Here is an 18,057-nt window from a genome sequence, read left to right on the forward strand (position 1 = left end):
AGCAGTTAAACCTCAATATAGCTTTCAGTGGGGGCGAATCATATCTAACCATAGAGGGGTTAGACAGTGAGTGTTTAGTTGATGGTGATGATGTTCTGGGTGGATCCTGTGGTCCACAAGAATAGAGTGTTCAAAATCTTTGCCAGGCAGAGGGGCATCCCAGGCACCAACCAACTGGAATGTTGTTGCCTGTAAATAACTGGAGATTGACAAGTGTCCGTGTGAATGACCATGGTAGGTTGGTCGCAGAGCCTCGGGGAAGGTAGAGTACGCTACTAGAAGAGACACCTGTAGTTTTTGGTCATGTCTCTTACCCAGTGCAGAGCATGCGCAATGGGCACATGAGTCCTAAGTTCCTGCTTTATCCTTCCCTAGCTTTGCGATGAAGCCATGCTACTCAGCTGAACAGCTAAACATAGTTACCTGACAGGGCATGGATGGAGTGAAGAAAGGGAGCTGGCATCCAAGTCACCCATTTAGACCTGTCATAGGAGCGCACAGTCACAAAGCATAAAGGGTCAGTGAGAATTAGAATTGAACTTCGATGTCAACGAATAGCAAATTGTTCTATCTGAGTAGCTGCAATCCAAAGCCACGTGGTAGCCAATGATAGTGGTGGAAGAGTAGAGAGTTAGACCCCAGAGCTCTTACTACCCTGCACCCCATTTCTCCTACTGCTGGACACTGTTTTCCCTCACCACATAGTTGGTGTCACCATCATCATCTCTGCTGCCAGCAACATCACCACCACTCCCACCATCACCACCACAGCCATCAGCAGCACTGCTGTCATCATCACCACCACCACCGTCACCATGACTGTCACTAATATCATGACCCTGTCATCACCACCACCACCACCGTCACCACGACTGTCGCTAACATCATGACCCTGTCATCACCACCACCACCACCGTCACCATGACTGTCACTAACACCATGACCACTGTCATCACCACCACCACCACCGTCACCACGACTGTCGCTAACATCATGACCCTGTCATCACCACCGTCACCACAATTGTCGCTAACATCATGACCCTGTCATCACCACCACCACCACCGTCACCATGACTGTCACTAACACCATGACCACTGTCATCACCACCACCACCACCGTCACCACAACTGTCGCTAACATCATGACCCTGTCATCACCACTGTCACCACAATTGTCGCTAACATCATGACCCTGTCATCACCACCACCACCACCACCACCGTCACCACGACTGTAAGTGGCACCATCCTCTCCGCCATCAGTCATCATCATTGTTACCATGGATACCGCTGTGGCCATCCGTCATTCTGGCCATCACTATTGCATTCTTGTCATCAGTGTGTGCTGTTTGCATGTGATGGTCCCTAGTCTAAGCACATTTCTGCCTCTATATTAGTATTCATTACAGTAGTTTCCTGAAGCAAAGTGGACCCTAAGGGAGGCAATTTGCCTTTCCAGAGGTTGCCCAGGCCAGGGCCAGGCTTGAGTTGGGGTTGTTTGGCTCTGCGGCCCATGTTTTGTTATTTTGTCTCTGCAGAAAACATCAATGATGCCTTCTCCGGCAACAGCCATGCACAGGGTGAGGTTTGGTAAAAGACAGTCACAGAGACAAGGGAGTAGGGACTAGTGCCAGTCTGACCTTGGTAACATTGACTTGGGGCCACCTTTCTAACAAACAGGTGGTCTCACCCAGAATGCCAAATTTCTGAGAGCCCAAGAGTCTCTCCCACACTTTCACAGAACTCCCGAAAGAACAGCCTTTAATCAGTGAGTCTTGTTTTGTTGCATTCAAGGTTGAATATAAGAAAGGGTTTGAAGAGAGTAAAACCCACTTCCACCTGCCCATGGACATGGTGAACCTCAGGCATGCAAAAAAGGCCCAAGCTCTCGCCAGCGACCTCGACTACAGAAAGAAACTGCATGAATATACAGTGCTCCCTGAGGATATGAAGACTCAGTGGGCCAGGAAAGCCTATGGGCTCCAGAGCGAGGTGAGTGAACCAGCTGCGGGCTCCACCCATGCACCTTGCCCTTACATGCAATCTCAGAGTGATTGGAACCTGTTCATGAGTCCATTGTATGACACAGAGAACTAGTAAGAGCTAGTGCTACTCCAGGTCCAGGGAAGGCGGATGAGAGAGGGGGTGGGTGAGATAGTAGAGACTCAGGATGGGTCAGGGCTCAGAGCCAGAGCAGGGGTGGGTAAGATAGTAGAGACTCAGGATGGGGTGGGGCTCAGAGCCAGAGAAGGAGAGGGTGAGATAGTAGAGACTCAGGATGGGGTGGGGCTCAGAGCCAGAGCAGGGGTGGGTAAGATAGTAGAGACTCAGGATGAGGTGGGGCTCAGAGCCAGAGAAGGAGAGGGTGAGATAGTAGAGACTCAGGATGGGGTGGGGCTCAGAGCCAGAGCAGGGGTGGGTGAGATAGTAGAGACTCAGGATGGGTCAGGGCTCAGAGCCAGAGCAGGGGTGGGTAAGATAGTAGAGACTCAGGATGGGTCAGGGCTCAGAGCCAGAGAAGGAGAGGGTGAGATAGTAGAGACTCAGGATGGGGCGGGGCTCAGAGCCTGAGCAGGGGTGGGTAAGATAGTAGAGACTCAGGATGGGCCAGGGCTCAGAGCCAGAGCAGGGGTGGGTAAGATAGTAGAGACTCAGGATGGGTCAGGGCTCAGAGCCAGAGAAGGAGAGGGTGAGATAGTAGAGACTCAGGATGGGTCAGGGCTCAGAGCCAGAGCAGGGGTGGGTGAGATAGTAGAGACTCAGGATGGGTCAGGGCTCAGAGCCAGAGCAGGGGTGGGTAAGATAGTAGAGACTCAGGATGGGGCGGGGCTCAGAGCCAGTGTGAAAGTTGAGATGTATTGAAGTGACATGAGCCAAGGAGGAGCAGTGGAAACACTGGTCAAACAATATGAGACACCACTTTTGGTCAGTCTGGTGTTTCAACACTGAGGTAGAATGTGCTTAACTTAATCACAAGGGCCATCCAGCAGCTTTTCCTCCTAAAGGAAGACCTGCTGAGGATCTATGGGGAGCGGTTTTCTTCCATCAACTTGGATGTGTGTCAGATGAGAGCTTGGTGGCATTTCTCTTGCAGCTGCAGTACAAAGCTGACCTGGCATGGATGAAAGGGGTCGGATGGCTGACCGAGGGCAGTCTCAACCTAGAACAGGCCAAGAAGGCTGGACAGCTCGTCAGCGAGGTAACCTGAGTGTCTGTCCCTGGGCTCCAGCCTCTGAGTCACAGAGTGCTGGTTCCCTCTGGCACCCTCTTCCACCTCCAGGGCTTTAAACTGAATGAGTCAAAGGGAAGACCCATCTTCATGTCTCCCCGAAATGTCTCCTGAGCCAACTCCCCACTCCCTTAAACTTCCTGTAGGAAACTGTTTTGTTTTGATTTTTATTTTTGTTTTCTTGACACAAGATCTCCCTGTAGAGTCAAAGCAAGCCCTGAACTACAAATCCTCCTGTTTCTGCTTCCTGGGTGCTGGGATCACAAAATTGTGCCCCATGCCCATCTCTGGATGCTGGGATTATAGAATTGTGCCCCATACCCAGCTTTGGGTGCTGGGATCACAGAATTGATTTACAGAATTGTAATCAATTGGATCACAGAATTTAAAATACCTCTAAGGAGGTATTTTAAAAAAGGTTATCAATTTATTCTGAGAAGTAGTCTTTTAAAAAATGGTTTTTAGAGATAGGGTTTCTTTGTATAACCCTGGCTGTCCTGGAACTGGCTCTGCAAACCAGGCTGGCCTCAAACTCCGAGCTCCACCTGCCTCCGCTTTTCGAGTGCTGGGCTAAAGGCATGAGCCACCACTGCTCTACAAGAAGTCACCCTATCCAGAGAACAATTTAGTGCAGTATATAGATGCAGCAATCGAAAACCTGAAAAACTCAAAACGCTCCAAGCTCCCAAGATTCTGAACAGAACATCACACAGCACATCATGATATTTGGTATCACATATTAAATTACTGAAAATATTACATAAATTGTCCTGAGGTTATAGCTCTCATAAGTTATATATGAAACATAAGTGAATCTAAATTGGAGTCTCATCCCCAAAATATCTCAATATGTACAAATACACGCTCCTCCCCCAGCGCACACACACACACACACACACACACACACACACACACACAAATAAGCACAGAGAAAAGTTCCCTGATATCTGAAAGGCTTCTCATCCCAAGAAATGAGCCTGAGGTGTCTTTCTGACACAATACCATGGGATCCAGAGCCTGGCATTTGTAGTGAGTGTTTGCCACACTCTCTGGAGACTTGGGTGGAATCACCATGCCTTGTGGACCCTCTTTTCATGGAAAGTGAGACGGTTGAGACGGCTGCATAGACACTGCCAGGCCCACGATCCAAACCTGCGCGTCTGTTTATGTCTTGGGAAGCTGCTGTGGCAGCAAGCAGAGGGGGACTTTGCAAGGACATGTCATGTGGAAGTGTGACCATGTCAGGGACTTAGGTTGAGATCTTCAAGGGATTCTTGTTTCTGAGCCAGGAGGGCTGAGTTGGTGCATGTTAAAGAGATGACGTACTCACCATCTATAGACATAATAATTTAGCCATTGGTGTAGTTGATGGGTCACATTGAGTATGTTGGTTCCTGGTGAGTGTATTGGTCACTACTGTCCTAGATGCACAGTTGCCGTGGTTACCCTGTTGTCCTTCCCATCTTCCCATCTATGCAGGGGAAGTAGACGTAAGTCACCTTTCCACCCATGAACAGAGCTTAGTCCTCGGTCTTCAGTACTTGGCGTGGGGCTCAGTGACTTCTTGGTAAAATCTTATCCCCAAACCATTCTTTATTGTTTACTCTCATTTTTCTTTTTTCTTTACTCTCAAAGAGATATTTGTTCTTAAAATATGTAAGTAAGGAGGACAGTAGGAAAAGAACATCACCCCGAGGCTCTCATACCTCCCTCCTTTGAGACCTATTAGATCTAGGTGGGACAGGAAGAAAGTTGTCCTTTCTGAGATGTGGGTAGACGTGTACTCCATTGCTCAACTACATGGTGAATGAACCTTCCCATCCAGCCCAGGAGTCCGGGAGGACAGTCAGCAGTCTCTCTGGAATACTGGCACTACAAGGTTTTGCTTTTTTTTAGACTAGAAGGGACTATTTTAGCTTAGGGTTTGATGGTCCAGTCTGTTGTGGTGGAGAAGGCATGGTGGCAGGGGGAGCTTAGGGTTTGGTGATTCAGTCTGTCATGGTGGGGAAGACATGGGAGCAGGGACTTAGGGTTTGATGGTCCTGTCTGTCGTGGTGGGAAAGGAATGGTGGCAGGAGTGTAAGGTCTAATGACACCCACAGTTAGGAAACAGAAAGAGATGGATGCTGATACCCAGTTCTTTTATTAATGATGATGATGATGATGTCTGGATCCTTAGTCCCTGGGATGGTGCCACCCATATTCAGGGTGTGCCTTAGCACCCCAGTTGAACCCATCTGGAAACACCCTAAGTAGCACACCCAGAGGCTGTGTCTCCAAGGTTGATTCCCCATCCCAGCAGGATGAAGTGAGGATGTAGCATCATGCCTGTTTTGAGGTGGGGTGGGGTATATGATTTCTTCTGAACTGGAGTCTGGTGTTTGTAGTAAGCCTTCTCTTACATCTGTGTTTTCCTTTTAAAAGAAGGGAATTTGAGGCGCCCAACATTCCTGTCACTATTGGGTCCTCAAAATATGCAGAAATCTGCTAATGGCACTAGAAGCTCCAGTGGTACCAGCTTGTGAGTTCCCTACACTATGGTGTGAACAAGTCATCCTCAGAGGCCTCCTTTCTCATCCATCTTGGCAACTCCAGTGGAAAAAGTCAGAGGAAATAATCCTCAGGAAAGACAAGAAGTCCCCGCGGGGAGACAGAATTAGCACATTCGAAAATTTGTCAATTAGTTACTGACTAGGGGACAAAGACAGACTTCAGACAAAACAGACCTCAGAGATACAGAATGGCATATGACTTCTGACCTTTGACCTGTGGCTTTGATGTTCCTCTTGACTTAATTCATGGGGACATCAAAGGCAGTGGTGATGGAGAGGTACCAGCCTTGTGTTGCGTGTACTTAGGTCACATGGAAAGAATGGGCATTGAAGCATTTTGTTCAGGGTGACAGAGGCTCCTTCCTTATTATCATTGTACAGCTTAAGGAAGAGGGTCTTGGATCTGTTAAGAGACACACACCCAGTAAGGGAATTGGAATGCGGTGGAGGTGAGATTTGAACCTGCCTTTGTAGTTTTAACCAAGTTTGCTCTACTTCACCCTCTAGTGTCAGACCTCGGTTTGGGAGACAGACCCCCCCACACACATGATGTACACAGTACAATGCAGGGCTTGCTGAGAGGCACCAAAGGTCTCACCAGTCATCACAATTAAAACAGACTCCTGTGAAGCAGAGGCAGGAGGAGACCCGAGCTTCTTGGCCTGCCAGTGTAGTGCAGACAAGTTCAGGTTCAGTGAGAGACCCTGCCTCAAAGAATGAGGTAGAGAGAGGTGAAGAAAGACACCCAAGATTGACCCCTGGCCTCTACATGCATGTATATACATGTGCATATACATCCTCACACATATATGCACACCTTGTATGTGTATTCACACACACACATTCTCTCTCTCTCTCTCTCTCTCTCTCACACACACACACACACACACACACACACACACACACACTGTGAGGTTCTGTTTTAGGACCTGCAATGTCCCCACTCCCTGCCCAAGGAAATGTTTGAGCCATAAAAAGTACAAAAGTGTGTGTGTGCGTGTATATGGCGGGAGGGGGGGGCAACTGCATCCGCCATATACAAAAGGTACTATGGGGACTATGAGATACCTTTTCTTTGGAAATAGAAAAACTACCGTCAGCGGGCCGATGAACTGAAGTTCACCAGTGTGGCCGATAGTTCCCAGATGGAACATGCCAAGAAGAGTCAGGAGCTGCAGAGTGGGGTGAGTCCTGATTTGCTCTGGTGGCACCAGTTTGCTGTGTCATGGGCCTGGGATCTCTGGAGACAACCTCAGGTGCTGCCCAGGTGCAGCTCAGGAATCAGAGAGCCCCTCAGGAGGCTGGACCTGGCGTCCTGCAGGCCCACGACTGCAGATAAATCACCAGCCTCCCAGCTCAGCACACCCTGCTCCTCTGCAGTCACCAAGATAGACGGATACGCTGCTTCTTTTGCTGTCAGGATATCTTAAGTCCCTCTCTCTTGTTTCTCTTTATTCTGTTCTCTATCCCAGACTATAATTCTGGATTAACAGAGAATTATGTTGGAGGAGGATTTGCTTTTGACCATGTGCCGATTAAGTTCACAGAAGGGAGTCAGAGCAAGCTACTGTCTGTATGGTTTACAGACTGCTGTCCAACCCAGAGCCCTTCTGCTAATGCCACAGTCTGCTCCTCCTAACCTCCCTTCCCAAGGGTCCAACAAATGCTACACCCCTTCCAGAAGCGCTGCCCGAGGCAGGAGTAAGATACTGCTTACAAACACAACTTTGGGAGGGGAGAAGAGAGAAAGTAGAGTCTGTTTCTACGGATAAGCTGGCCTGGTCACTGCCCACTTCCTGGGGTCAGTTACTTCCTCCAGCGTATGAAGGCTGATCATGGGGTGCAGGAGGGAGTGTGCTTCCTGGCTAGTCTCTCTGGAGCTCTCTGGGTTGGGGGAGTAATTTTGATGTTCATGGGGGAATTCTAGGGAAAGATGTGAAAGCAGAAAACCTGGAGGATGTTTATGTTAATCTCTGTCCCTAAATATTTCTTCCCATGTTGTTTCTTAATGTCTGGTATATAGAGATGAATACTTTATATTGGTATGGACTTCGGTCTACTGATACAAATTTAAGGTTAATTTGCTACACTGTGTATATGTATTTCTGCTCTTGTTTAAGGTATTTTGTTTGTGCAGCTCATTTTAAAATGTAACGGATAGTTAAGAAATGCAGATGAATAGATAGTCATCTGTAGTAATCAAACATTGTAGTCTTGTTACTTAGGTTTTCTAGATGTACAGAGCTATAGTTTAGATAGATAGGTTATCTTCAAACACTTTAAAGAACTGTAGAATACGGCATTTAAATAACTTAGGGTTCTGTTGGCATGAGACACGACTGCTCCTGGCAGCACCAACCTATTCCTGAGAGAATGTTGGGCACTGGGGACACTCCACTTGGAGCTTGTTTTCTTCTTGGCGAAACTGACCTTGAACTCACAGAGATCCTCCTGCCTCTGCCTCCTGAGTGCTGGGATTAAAGGTGTATGCCACCACAACTGGCCTATAGGATTGAATGGTATACCTGTAATATGTTTAATATTGTAATAAGCAAAAATGGTTTCATGGTTTCATTTTCTTAGAGACATATCTTGGAGCATTGTCTGTCTTTATTTGTGCAGGTATACCCCTGATTGCTGTAACTTCTAGTAAATGTGTGATTATTGAATCAGCCTTTTCTGAACTCAAAGTAGTTGCTCATTGAAAACCTGAGTAGGTATTGATGGTGTGGTGTACATATTTTAATTTTTCAAATTCTATGAAGTGTAGCACATCCATCTGTCAGATTTCATTTTTTTTTTGAGTACCCTTTGGGTTAGTCCCTGCAGGTAGCAGTGTTTGGTTATATAAAGAACAAGTAGAGCATCTCATTATAGTGACCTTAGCTTGTTGCCATGTAATAGAAAAGTCCCTTTTTAAGCCTTTGCTATTGACGTGATGGTTTTTATGAAATTCTGAGGCCTGCAGCACACTTCCAATCAATAATTGATCAATTTCTGCATTACCTCGTGCTAGAGGACCTGGCAGACCCGTATGAGACTGGATGCGTCTTATGTATATGGAACAAAGTCAATTCCTGATTATATCTTGAACCTGAATAAATAAAGAAGTCAAATCTGTATCATTTGGTATAAATTCAGTGGTTCTGATATGCAAAACAACTCTTTTTGCATATTGCAAATCAGTAACTATATTGAGAAATTTTTTTTTTAAATCCCTCAGTACCACAAGAATAGCATGTAATTCTGCCTTTTGGACATAATTATAATGGCTTTGTTCCACTTTATTTAAATCTTCTGATTTGTAACCTGCCTTTCCTGATTTATTTGCATCAGTATAGACTATAGGGGCTTCAGTTGTTGGTGTGGCACGTGCAATGTGGGGAAGGATCCAATTAGTTCTCTTTATAAGGTTAAAGTTGTTGCTTTTGGAAAAATTAACACAAGTTCTTTGCCAGGGTCCATTGTCTTCTCATAATTTTTTAATTCTATCATAAGTAAAAGGTACGATAATCTCTGCCATGTCACTCCTGCTAATTGTCCTGGTGTTCCATATTTAGTTTTTTATGTTTGCTTTTAGAGATAAGGATCTTACTCTATAGCCCAGGCTGGCCTGAAACCCTCAACAATACTCCTGCTTCAGCCTCCCAAGTGCTGGGATTACAGACATAAGCATGTATTTCCTCTAACTGACTTATAATATTTATACTTAGTTATGACGTACAGCATTATAATCTGATACATGAATACCATGTATAGTGACCAAACCACAGTAGTTAGCATTTCTAATTTTCAAATATGATTTCTATATGTTGGGAACCTTCAATGTTCTTGGTATTTCTCTCAAGAATGCAAAATTAATTTTGCAGACCAAGGGTGGCCTACATATGTGTGTGTACACATATATCTGTGTACTTCCCTGTATACACACACACACACACACACACACTATATATATATATATAACACACTGTTTTATATATATATATATATACATATATATATATATATATATAACAGAACTACTTCCCAACAGCTGTATTTTTTGTCTATTATGCATCTATTCTCCCTGACTCCTGTCCCCCCTGCTTTTTTCTACTTTTATGAGGTCACCTTTTCAGTTTCCGCAGATGAGTGATATCACGTGGCCGGTGTGCCTGGCTTGTTGTAGTTTCCTCCACATCCTTGATTCCATCTATGTGGCTCCAATTGTGATGGTAACCCACCGTTATCCTTCCCCAACCCTGCTCACTCTCTCTCTCTCTCTCTCTCTCTCTCTCTCTCTCTCTCTCTCTCTCTCATCAGGTGGCGTACAAGGCTGGCAATGAGCAATCTATCCATCAGTACAGCATCAGCAAAGATGAGCCTTTCTTCTTGCAAGCCCGGGCCAATGCTGCTCAACTCAGTGAGGTACCACAGGAGGAGTGGGCAGATGTGGGCTGAGTTCCCCAGCATCTCTATGGTTCCTGGTCATCAAACCCACCAGTCACACTGGTAGTGTCTGGTTCAACTAGAGGGTATCTGGTCATCCCAGGGGATCTGGTTCCTGACCAGGGAAGAGGAAAGCCACCTTCCTAGCAATGGATGGCAGGGTTCTTAAGTCACAGAATGGATCACGTGGGTAGAAGAGAGGTTACTCCAAGAGTCAGAACGAGTGGTGGCAGGAGAGATAGAAGGAGGGGAGAGGCTGAAGTTATTCCCACACTGAAAAGAAGGGAGGCTTTCCAGAAGAAAGACCTTAGAATGTGGAGGCAGGGGTTTGGGATGGGAGGGACAAAGAAAGGGCCCAGGGGCTGGAGGCTGGAGGGGGATGGTGCAGGAGAGAGTCCTGCCGCTGGTGTGTGGGGGCAGACCCAGAGGACAGACCTTCCAATGCTGTCCCGTGGATGTCGTGGCATCTGAGATGTTTATGAGACTTCTGTAAGACTCCTAGGGTATGTTTTTAAAGCCTTTGATGGAAGCGCAACGTGCCAAGAGGCCTTCGGGCAGGATGGAGATGCAGGGTTCTCAGCCTAGGGAAGGTTGCATTGCTGTTGCTTCTTAGGAAGCTTTTCACAGAGTCTAGAGGCATCGGTCATCTCACCACGGATGACCACTGCTCTCCTGTGTCTCCCCAGACGCTGTACAAGAGCAGCTGGGAGAGGCAGAAGGCAAAAGGATTTGAGCTGAGACTCGACTCCTTGACATTCTTGACGGCCAAAGCTAGGAGAGACCTGGCCAGTGAGGTGAGTCCGTCAGTCACTGGGCAGAAGCACGGCTCAGCTGCTGTTTGTCTGGTCGGAATCTTCGTCTCCCTGAGCCTCTGGGCTCCTATGGGAAAGCTGTGTGGTTTACCCTAGGTGAAGTACAAGGAGGACTATGAAAGATCCAGAGGAAAACTCATCGGAGCAGCGAGCGCACAGGGAGATTCACGCATGAGCCACTCACTGCAGATGTCCAAGCTCCAGAGCGACCTGGAGTACAGGAAAGGCTTTGAGGACACCAAGTCTCAGTGCCACATCTCCCTCGACATGATCCACCTCGCCCACGCCCGCCAGGCACAGCACTTAGCCACGAACGTGGGCTACAGGACAGCCTCACACTGCTTCACAGCTCTGCCCACTGACATGAAGGTGGAGTGGGCCAAGAAGGCCTATGGCCTACAAAGTGATGTAAGCTCTGAGCTTGTATATGCACACACTCGTGTGTGTGTGTGTGTGTGTGTGTGTGCAGTGTGTGTGCAGTGTGTGTACAGTGTATGCATACAGTGTGTGTGCATTGTGCAGTGTGTGTGTCTATACTGTGTGTGTACAGCGTGTGCACAATGTGTGTATACTATGTGTGTATATGTATACTGTGTGTGTGTGTGTGTGTGTGTGTGTGTCTGCGCGTGCATGCGTGCGTGTACATGCCTGTGCTGGATTTTGTTGTTGTTGCTTGAAATCTTTTGTTTCACCAGATCTTTGGGGGTAATCATTCATGCTTCTGGGGTACATATTTCTTGGATTTCTCAGGGGAAACACTCTTACTTCCTGCTGGTTAATTCTGCTCATCCTGACTTGAAGTTATATACCAACAGTCAGAGAGACAGAGCTCCTTTTCTGGAATTCTGAGTAATACATGTTCTAGATTTCCCTTTGATGCTGGAGTTGAACGCACTGGTGACTTCCCCAGCTGTGGTCAACTCTGAGAGAGTCACTGACCCCTCATTCCAGCTCTAAAGGTCCCCACTTTTTGAATGAGTAGCTTATGGATCTTCAAAAGCCACCTCTCCTTCCTCCTTATACCCCATGCTTGGTTCTGTCTTCTTTCTGTATTTGGTTGATTCTTGGAAAAGAATATGTGTGATCAGATCAGTTATAGACAGGTCGTTATATACAGGTTTCTCTCTCTCTGTATGTATGTGTATGTGTGTGTCTGTGTGTGTGTGAGAGAGAGAGAAAGAGAGAGAGAGAGAGAGAGAGAGAGAGAGAGAGAGAGAGAGAGAGGGAAAGAATAGACTGATTTTAGAGAAAAGTCTCCCTTTAAACAGTTTCATTAAAACTACTCATTCATAGCTAGTGAAGAGATGGGAGCTCTGCTCCGTGCCCCACGGTGGTCAGAGGAAGGAAGTGGCTCCCTGGGAAGGCCCAGGTTTTGTGCGAGGGTCTCTCCAGGAGCTCCTGCGTGATTCCGCTGCAGGCCATCATTGTCCTCTCCCCAGCATGTCATTCTAAACAAGAAAACTGCCACAACAGACAGTGAGGGTGCTTTGTTCAGGGGAGGACGCGTCCCTAATGAGGCTGACTATGCACCTTGCGTACTCCAGATAGGGTTGGGTAGGGCCCGAAGCCACCGTCTATGGGGAGACCTCTGATTAAGAGGGGGCTAATTGTATATTTGGGGGCCTCACCCATGACTCTTCAGAAACAGATAAGACAAAGTGGCATTTAATTTAGCTCAGCTGGCACCGAGGGCATACTGGGAACTGCTAACAGCCCTTTACATGTCTGCGCGGTAACAGAGGCCTGCCTCTCCCCCTTCCTCTCTCCTTTGTCAGAACCAATACAGGGCAGATGTGAAGTGGATGAAAGGCACGGGTTGGGTCGCCACCGGGTCATTAAATGTGGAGCAGGCGAAGAAGGCAGGAGAACTCATTAGTGAGGTGAGATTTCCTGACAGTGTGTGTGACGGGGCTTGGCTGCATTAGGCGTGCGGCATTTCAGTATAAAATTAAAATAATTTCCACTCGAAAGGCAAAGGCACATGAAAGGGCCTCCGAAGCCGGACTAGGGCTAGTAATTAGAGAGAAGCCACATACCAAACACACGCCAGGAGGGGCCCGCGGAGTCCCGGCAAAAACAAAGTAGGTGACAAGTGGCTTTTATAATAATGACAGCCAAACAGAGCTCAATCACCCACCCCTGACCTTCTTAGTGAAGCGGCAGGGAGACTCGATGGAAAGGTACGTCGATGGCACCCAGGAAGCCCTTTCGTGACTTCACGCACGCTTCTCCCTCTGTTACCTCAGTGTAAACAGTTGGTGAATATTTACATTGTTGTCCAATAGTGACAGAGTCGGGTCTTTCTCGTGGGAGGGACACATCCCTTCTGCCGTTTCCAACCTCACTTTTGACAGCCCCCAGTCACCCTAGCTGTCTTTAAGGTGGTTTCGTGTATGGGAAGACCTTTTCACGGAGTCTCTCAGCAGCCTCTCTGGGCGGCAGTTTTCAGGTTGGCCGAGTCAGGGCAGGGTTCTACCTCAGTGCCGGCAACACCTTGTCGATTCTTTCTGGTGCCATGTGGGGCCTTAGGGGATGTTCAGCAGAGTCTCTCTGGCCTCTAGATGTCAGAAGCACTCTCTGCCAGTGGTGGCAACCTAAAAGCTTGCAGATGTGGGCAGATGCCCTCTGGGGGAGGCATGGGACAGAATTGCTGCTGCACGGAGCACCTCTGAGATTCAGGACTGGAAACTCATCATAGGCCCAGTATCATCAAATGTCCCGAATCCATTGCTCTCCATGCCTGTTGGAAATGGCTGTGCCCAGAAGGCAAGGGGGCATTTCACTGGCTTTAGAGTAGACTGGTCCAGGAAGGAACCCTTAGTGTGTATAACCCTGGAAGACTGGCAGGAGGCTCCTGAGATATTGTTTCAAAGAGGGTTTCATATTGTTTGCCCCGTCAGTGCATGGCGACAGCCACATTGGCTTTGTAAAGCCCTTGCTCAGTGTTGCAGTTTCCTGTGGGGCTGCATTCTAGTTTCTACACATGAGCGGAGGCTCCTGAACTTGCCCTATGCCCACTGACCTCATTTTCAGAGACCTTACTCAACACTTAAGACCCAAAGAACCCTGAGACCTCAGCAGGGTCAATGCTGCCCCGTGTTCCTCAGTGTGGCCCTCTCAGGAGAACGGACATGAGACGCTGTGGGAGCAAACATCTGGGTCGGAGGATTAACCACCCCAAGCCCTCAGCTCCGAGTCCTTCCAGAAAGGAGGTCCTGAGCCTGCACACTGCGTCAAGCCCACTTCAGGCTCCCAGATGATTCCCTCATGTGTCTAAGTCCAGCACCAAAGACTGGCAGAGTCCTTTGCCCACAGTGACGTAACTGTGCCACGTCCCTTTCCTCGTGCTGCAGCCTTTCTCAAGAGAGCTGCTTATTTTCTTAGCATCTTTGCTTCAGACCAGTCTTCAAACTATATATCAGGCGAGATCTACTTTAATAACTTTCCCCGACTATTTGATGTTTCTAGGTTCTTGTCAAATTGGATGATTAACTTTCAGAGAGAACACCAGACACTGTGGAAAGAGCCACACATGAATATGGACATGCTTACACACACATACACACATGTAGACATACATGCATTCACTCACACACACATGCACACATACAATACATGAATTCACAAATACATGCACTCATATATACAAGAACTCACTTTCAAACTCATATACACACACATATATATACCAGTATACATGCATTCATACACGTATGCACACACATGCATTTACACATGTGTAAATGTAGCCACACATACACACATGTGCATTCACACATTTGCACACATACATGCATACATCTATTTACACATGTATGAATAAATTCACACATGTACAAACATGTGTATATGTATTTCATGCACACACAGATACATGTATACATGCAGTCACACGTGGACAAAGACAAACACACACCTTGTTGGTGTGGAGCAGGAATCATTAGAGCTATTCTGTGAAGGCCCGGGTAGTAAATATTTCTAACTTTGCTGATTCACAACTAGCCAGAATGGCGACCGTCCATATGTTAGTGAATGTGTGGGGCTGTGGCCCAGTAAGGCTTCATTTACAAAACACAGGCGACTGACCAGATTAAGTGGACTAAGACAGCACAGTGCAATATGTTCCAATCCAAACAGACAATGAGCAGGTGTTTAGAAAATAACATGATTTGGGAGAAATAAACTCCATCATACCATTAAAATCATAATATTTCAGGCCCTGAAAAATTCAAAGAAAGGGAGCAAACTTAATCGTGTTATCCAGAGTTCTCCAACATGAGTCCTTTAGCTTTGTGCCAGCATTCACATTTTTGTTATTGATTTGTGTTTTATTTAATGCATATGTTCACGTCTTCCAAACGCTCTAACAACTCTCAGCGGCGGCAATGGTATCCTTTTCCTCATGTGTGCCGTAGCTTTGAGGATCACCACATATGCTAAAGAGACCATGGTCTAAAGTGAATGCACCTTGCATGTTAAAGGCTGGGTCTTGAATGGGTTAATGCCTGCTAAGTCATTCGGGAGAAGGAGAACAGAAAGCTTCAGTCGATAAATGTAACCGGGAACGCACTTTCTTACCCAACTAAGACACGTAAGCAACTGTGGCGCGGGGCTTGAAGCCCCGGAAAGACTGACTTTGGAAGTGTGCACCCTACAGTATTTTACGGGTGTAATCTAATTTTGAGATGTTGTCTTTGCACTGGGTAGCACTACTTTAAAGTTAATTGACATGAGGTTATTCTTAAATTGAAACAAATATTAACCTGAAGGTACCTAGGATATAAAGATGGAGGAAGCCGAATAATAATTATGTTCACAAATTCACTCTAATCTCAAGCAACTGTGATTTTTCTCTTTCAAATGGCATGAAAGAGCAGCACAAAATTCACAGCTTTGATCTTTGCCTGCTCAACAGAAGAAGCACCGTCAGCGTCCAGATGCTTTGAAGTTCACCAGTATTAAAGACGCTCCGGAGATGGTCCAGGCCAGGATTAGTTATACCCAAGCAGTGGATGGAAGTGATAATGTATATACATTATGAGCCCGAGAGTGGGCTCTCTTTCAGCGGTCTGATTGAAGCGGAGGGGATCTCGGGCCTGCTCCTTCTGTCGTCCTGAGGATGAAGGGTCCCCTTGTCTTTTATGAAGCTCCCCTCTGCAGGGTTGCTTTCTCATTAGGATGCAAATGGGGCGTTCCCGTACTCAGTGTGCCAAGTGGGGCTCTGCACCCCACTGCCCCTCGGATGCTCTCCTTCCTTGTATTTGCATAGCTTAAAGATTTGTAACCAGGAGGTCTTTTCCCCCTTTTCCTTTTGTTCCAAATGTTGTTTTTAGAGCTAGAACTCTGGGTAAAATTCTGTCTAATTGGGATGATGAAGCCCTGCTTGGGACTTCTTGGGATCCGAGGGCAGGGATTGACCTTGTGTTCTCATTTCTCCACGCTTTAAGAAATGATTTGAGTCTGATTTGTGGATATAAGCCTGACGTAAGCCACATCCCATATTCTGTATATTGTCAGAAACCAAGATTTGACCCATGCTCAGTTCACCAGAGACTAAATGGAGCATTGAGGTCTTATAAAAACCTCTCCTAAGCACAGGAATTAACTACTGAGCAAAGTCCAGAGTCTGTGTGTAAGGCAGACCTAGCTTTTAATATCTTAAAATAGCCAACTTCTGATATGCAAAAATATTTACAATCCTTGGGGATCCTGCTTTCAAAATCCCCTCTATGACTTTCTGAGAAATTCTGGTTGGTTTTCTGTAGCCCACCCCAAAAAGGGCCTAGGTACTCTTTAGGCTGTGAGAAGGTGTGAGTCCCACACTTTGGTTTAGGAACTGAATTCTTGTTTACCAGTTCATTAGCATCACATTGAATTCTGAGAAACACAGTTGGACAAGAATTTCTTGAGGAAGAAAAACACATGTTGTGTCCTAACCCTAACCAACTCTAGGGGGCGCTGCTGCAATATGTAGAACCTTGGACGGGCCTGATAGGGCCTAGGATGGAAAAGCACGATTTAGAAATTTTCTTAGGTGCTATGCTAACTCTGTATGTCATCTAGCAAACTCCACGCTGCCCAGAGCTCACTTGGAGTTCTGGGAAAGGAAACCTGAACTTCCTAGGGGGATATTGACTGGGTCAGGGATCCCAGATGGCGGGGAAGGGCAGAAGGTAGAGGCGGGCCTGGGAAACATCCCTGTAGAATGGTTATTACCTGTGCACTTTCTGGGTCATTATTCCCTGTTGCGTAGCCCGAGGTGGATAGCTGGATGAGTCAAGTGTGGCCACACCTTGTTTTCTCCAGCTGACACTGCCTCAGAGGTCCTTAAGAGTGTAGCATTGGGGGTGGGGACCATTTCCACCTGCCATGCTCTGAGATGGAAGACAGAACTGAGGAGAGAGCGCCGTGAATGTCGCTGTGCCAGGCAGGAGAGACCTGAGTGGAGGCAGGGTGCCGTTATCAGGTCTCTATGATGATATAGCAGCCGTGGGTCCTCTGCCTCGTGGCTGCTGGCTGCATGGGAAAGGTTCTGGGTTTAATGCAAAGTCCTCTCTCGACCCACAGAGATTGTATAGGGAGCAAGGAGAAAGCATAAAGCACCATTACACGCAGACCGTGGACTTGCCTGAAGTCCTTCTGGCCAAGCTGAACGCCATGAACATCAGTGAGGTGAATCTTCCAGACGATACTGGGTTCAGAGACAGGAGGGCGGTGCGTCTCATGGGCATGCGTGGTGCCCCGAGCTGTCACTAGGTTGACTTTTATCACTTCTCTGAACAAGGGAATCCACACTTGAGTTTGTGGTGGGCCCTTTAAATAGCTGGTCCTGGGCAAGACAGAAACTAACTGGGGAATGACACAGGAGAAGTCCCTGCCTTCCTACCGAGGCCTTTGGATGCAGGAGCTGAAATATGACAGAAACATCTCAGTAGAGCTCCATGTAGGTGGTGGCTGTGCCAAGGACACATCTGGGGATGTTAACTCTTCCCCATTGTGGTTTCTATAAGAACCCTTCTCCCCATCACTCCT

The 18,057-nt window shown here is 47.1% G+C and overlaps 1 protein-coding gene across 6 annotated transcripts in view; it reads left to right on the plus strand.

The window, feature by feature from the left end:
- The window catches only part of Nrap (nebulin related anchoring protein), a 74,106-nt gene that overhangs the window by 31,227 nt on the left and 24,822 nt on the right, over window positions 1-18,057 (plus strand). For 4 of the 6 annotated variants that reach the window (XM_048424359.3, XM_085694127.2, XM_085694125.2 and 1 more), the window contains 9 exons: window positions 1,796-1,993; window positions 3,096-3,200; window positions 6,868-6,966; window positions 10,088-10,192; window positions 10,900-11,007; window positions 11,122-11,433; window positions 12,801-12,905; window positions 15,941-16,039; window positions 17,593-17,697. In XM_048424359.3, coding sequence (XP_048280316.3) covers window positions 1,796-1,993; window positions 3,096-3,200; window positions 6,868-6,966; window positions 10,088-10,192; window positions 10,900-11,007; window positions 11,122-11,433; window positions 12,801-12,905; window positions 15,941-16,039; window positions 17,593-17,697 — 1,236 coding nt within the window. The remainder of the gene's footprint in view (window positions 1-1,795; window positions 1,994-3,095; window positions 3,201-6,867; window positions 6,967-10,087; window positions 10,193-10,899; window positions 11,008-11,121; window positions 11,434-12,800; window positions 12,906-15,940; window positions 16,040-17,592; window positions 17,698-18,057) is intronic. The other 2 variants (XM_085694126.2, XM_085694129.2) reach the window with 2 other exon arrangements.

This window comes from Myodes glareolus, chromosome 7 (genome assembly GCF_982192425.1).
Source record: "Myodes glareolus chromosome 7, mMyoGla1.1, whole genome shotgun sequence".
NCBI lineage: Eukaryota > Metazoa > Chordata > Mammalia > Rodentia > Cricetidae > Myodes > Myodes glareolus.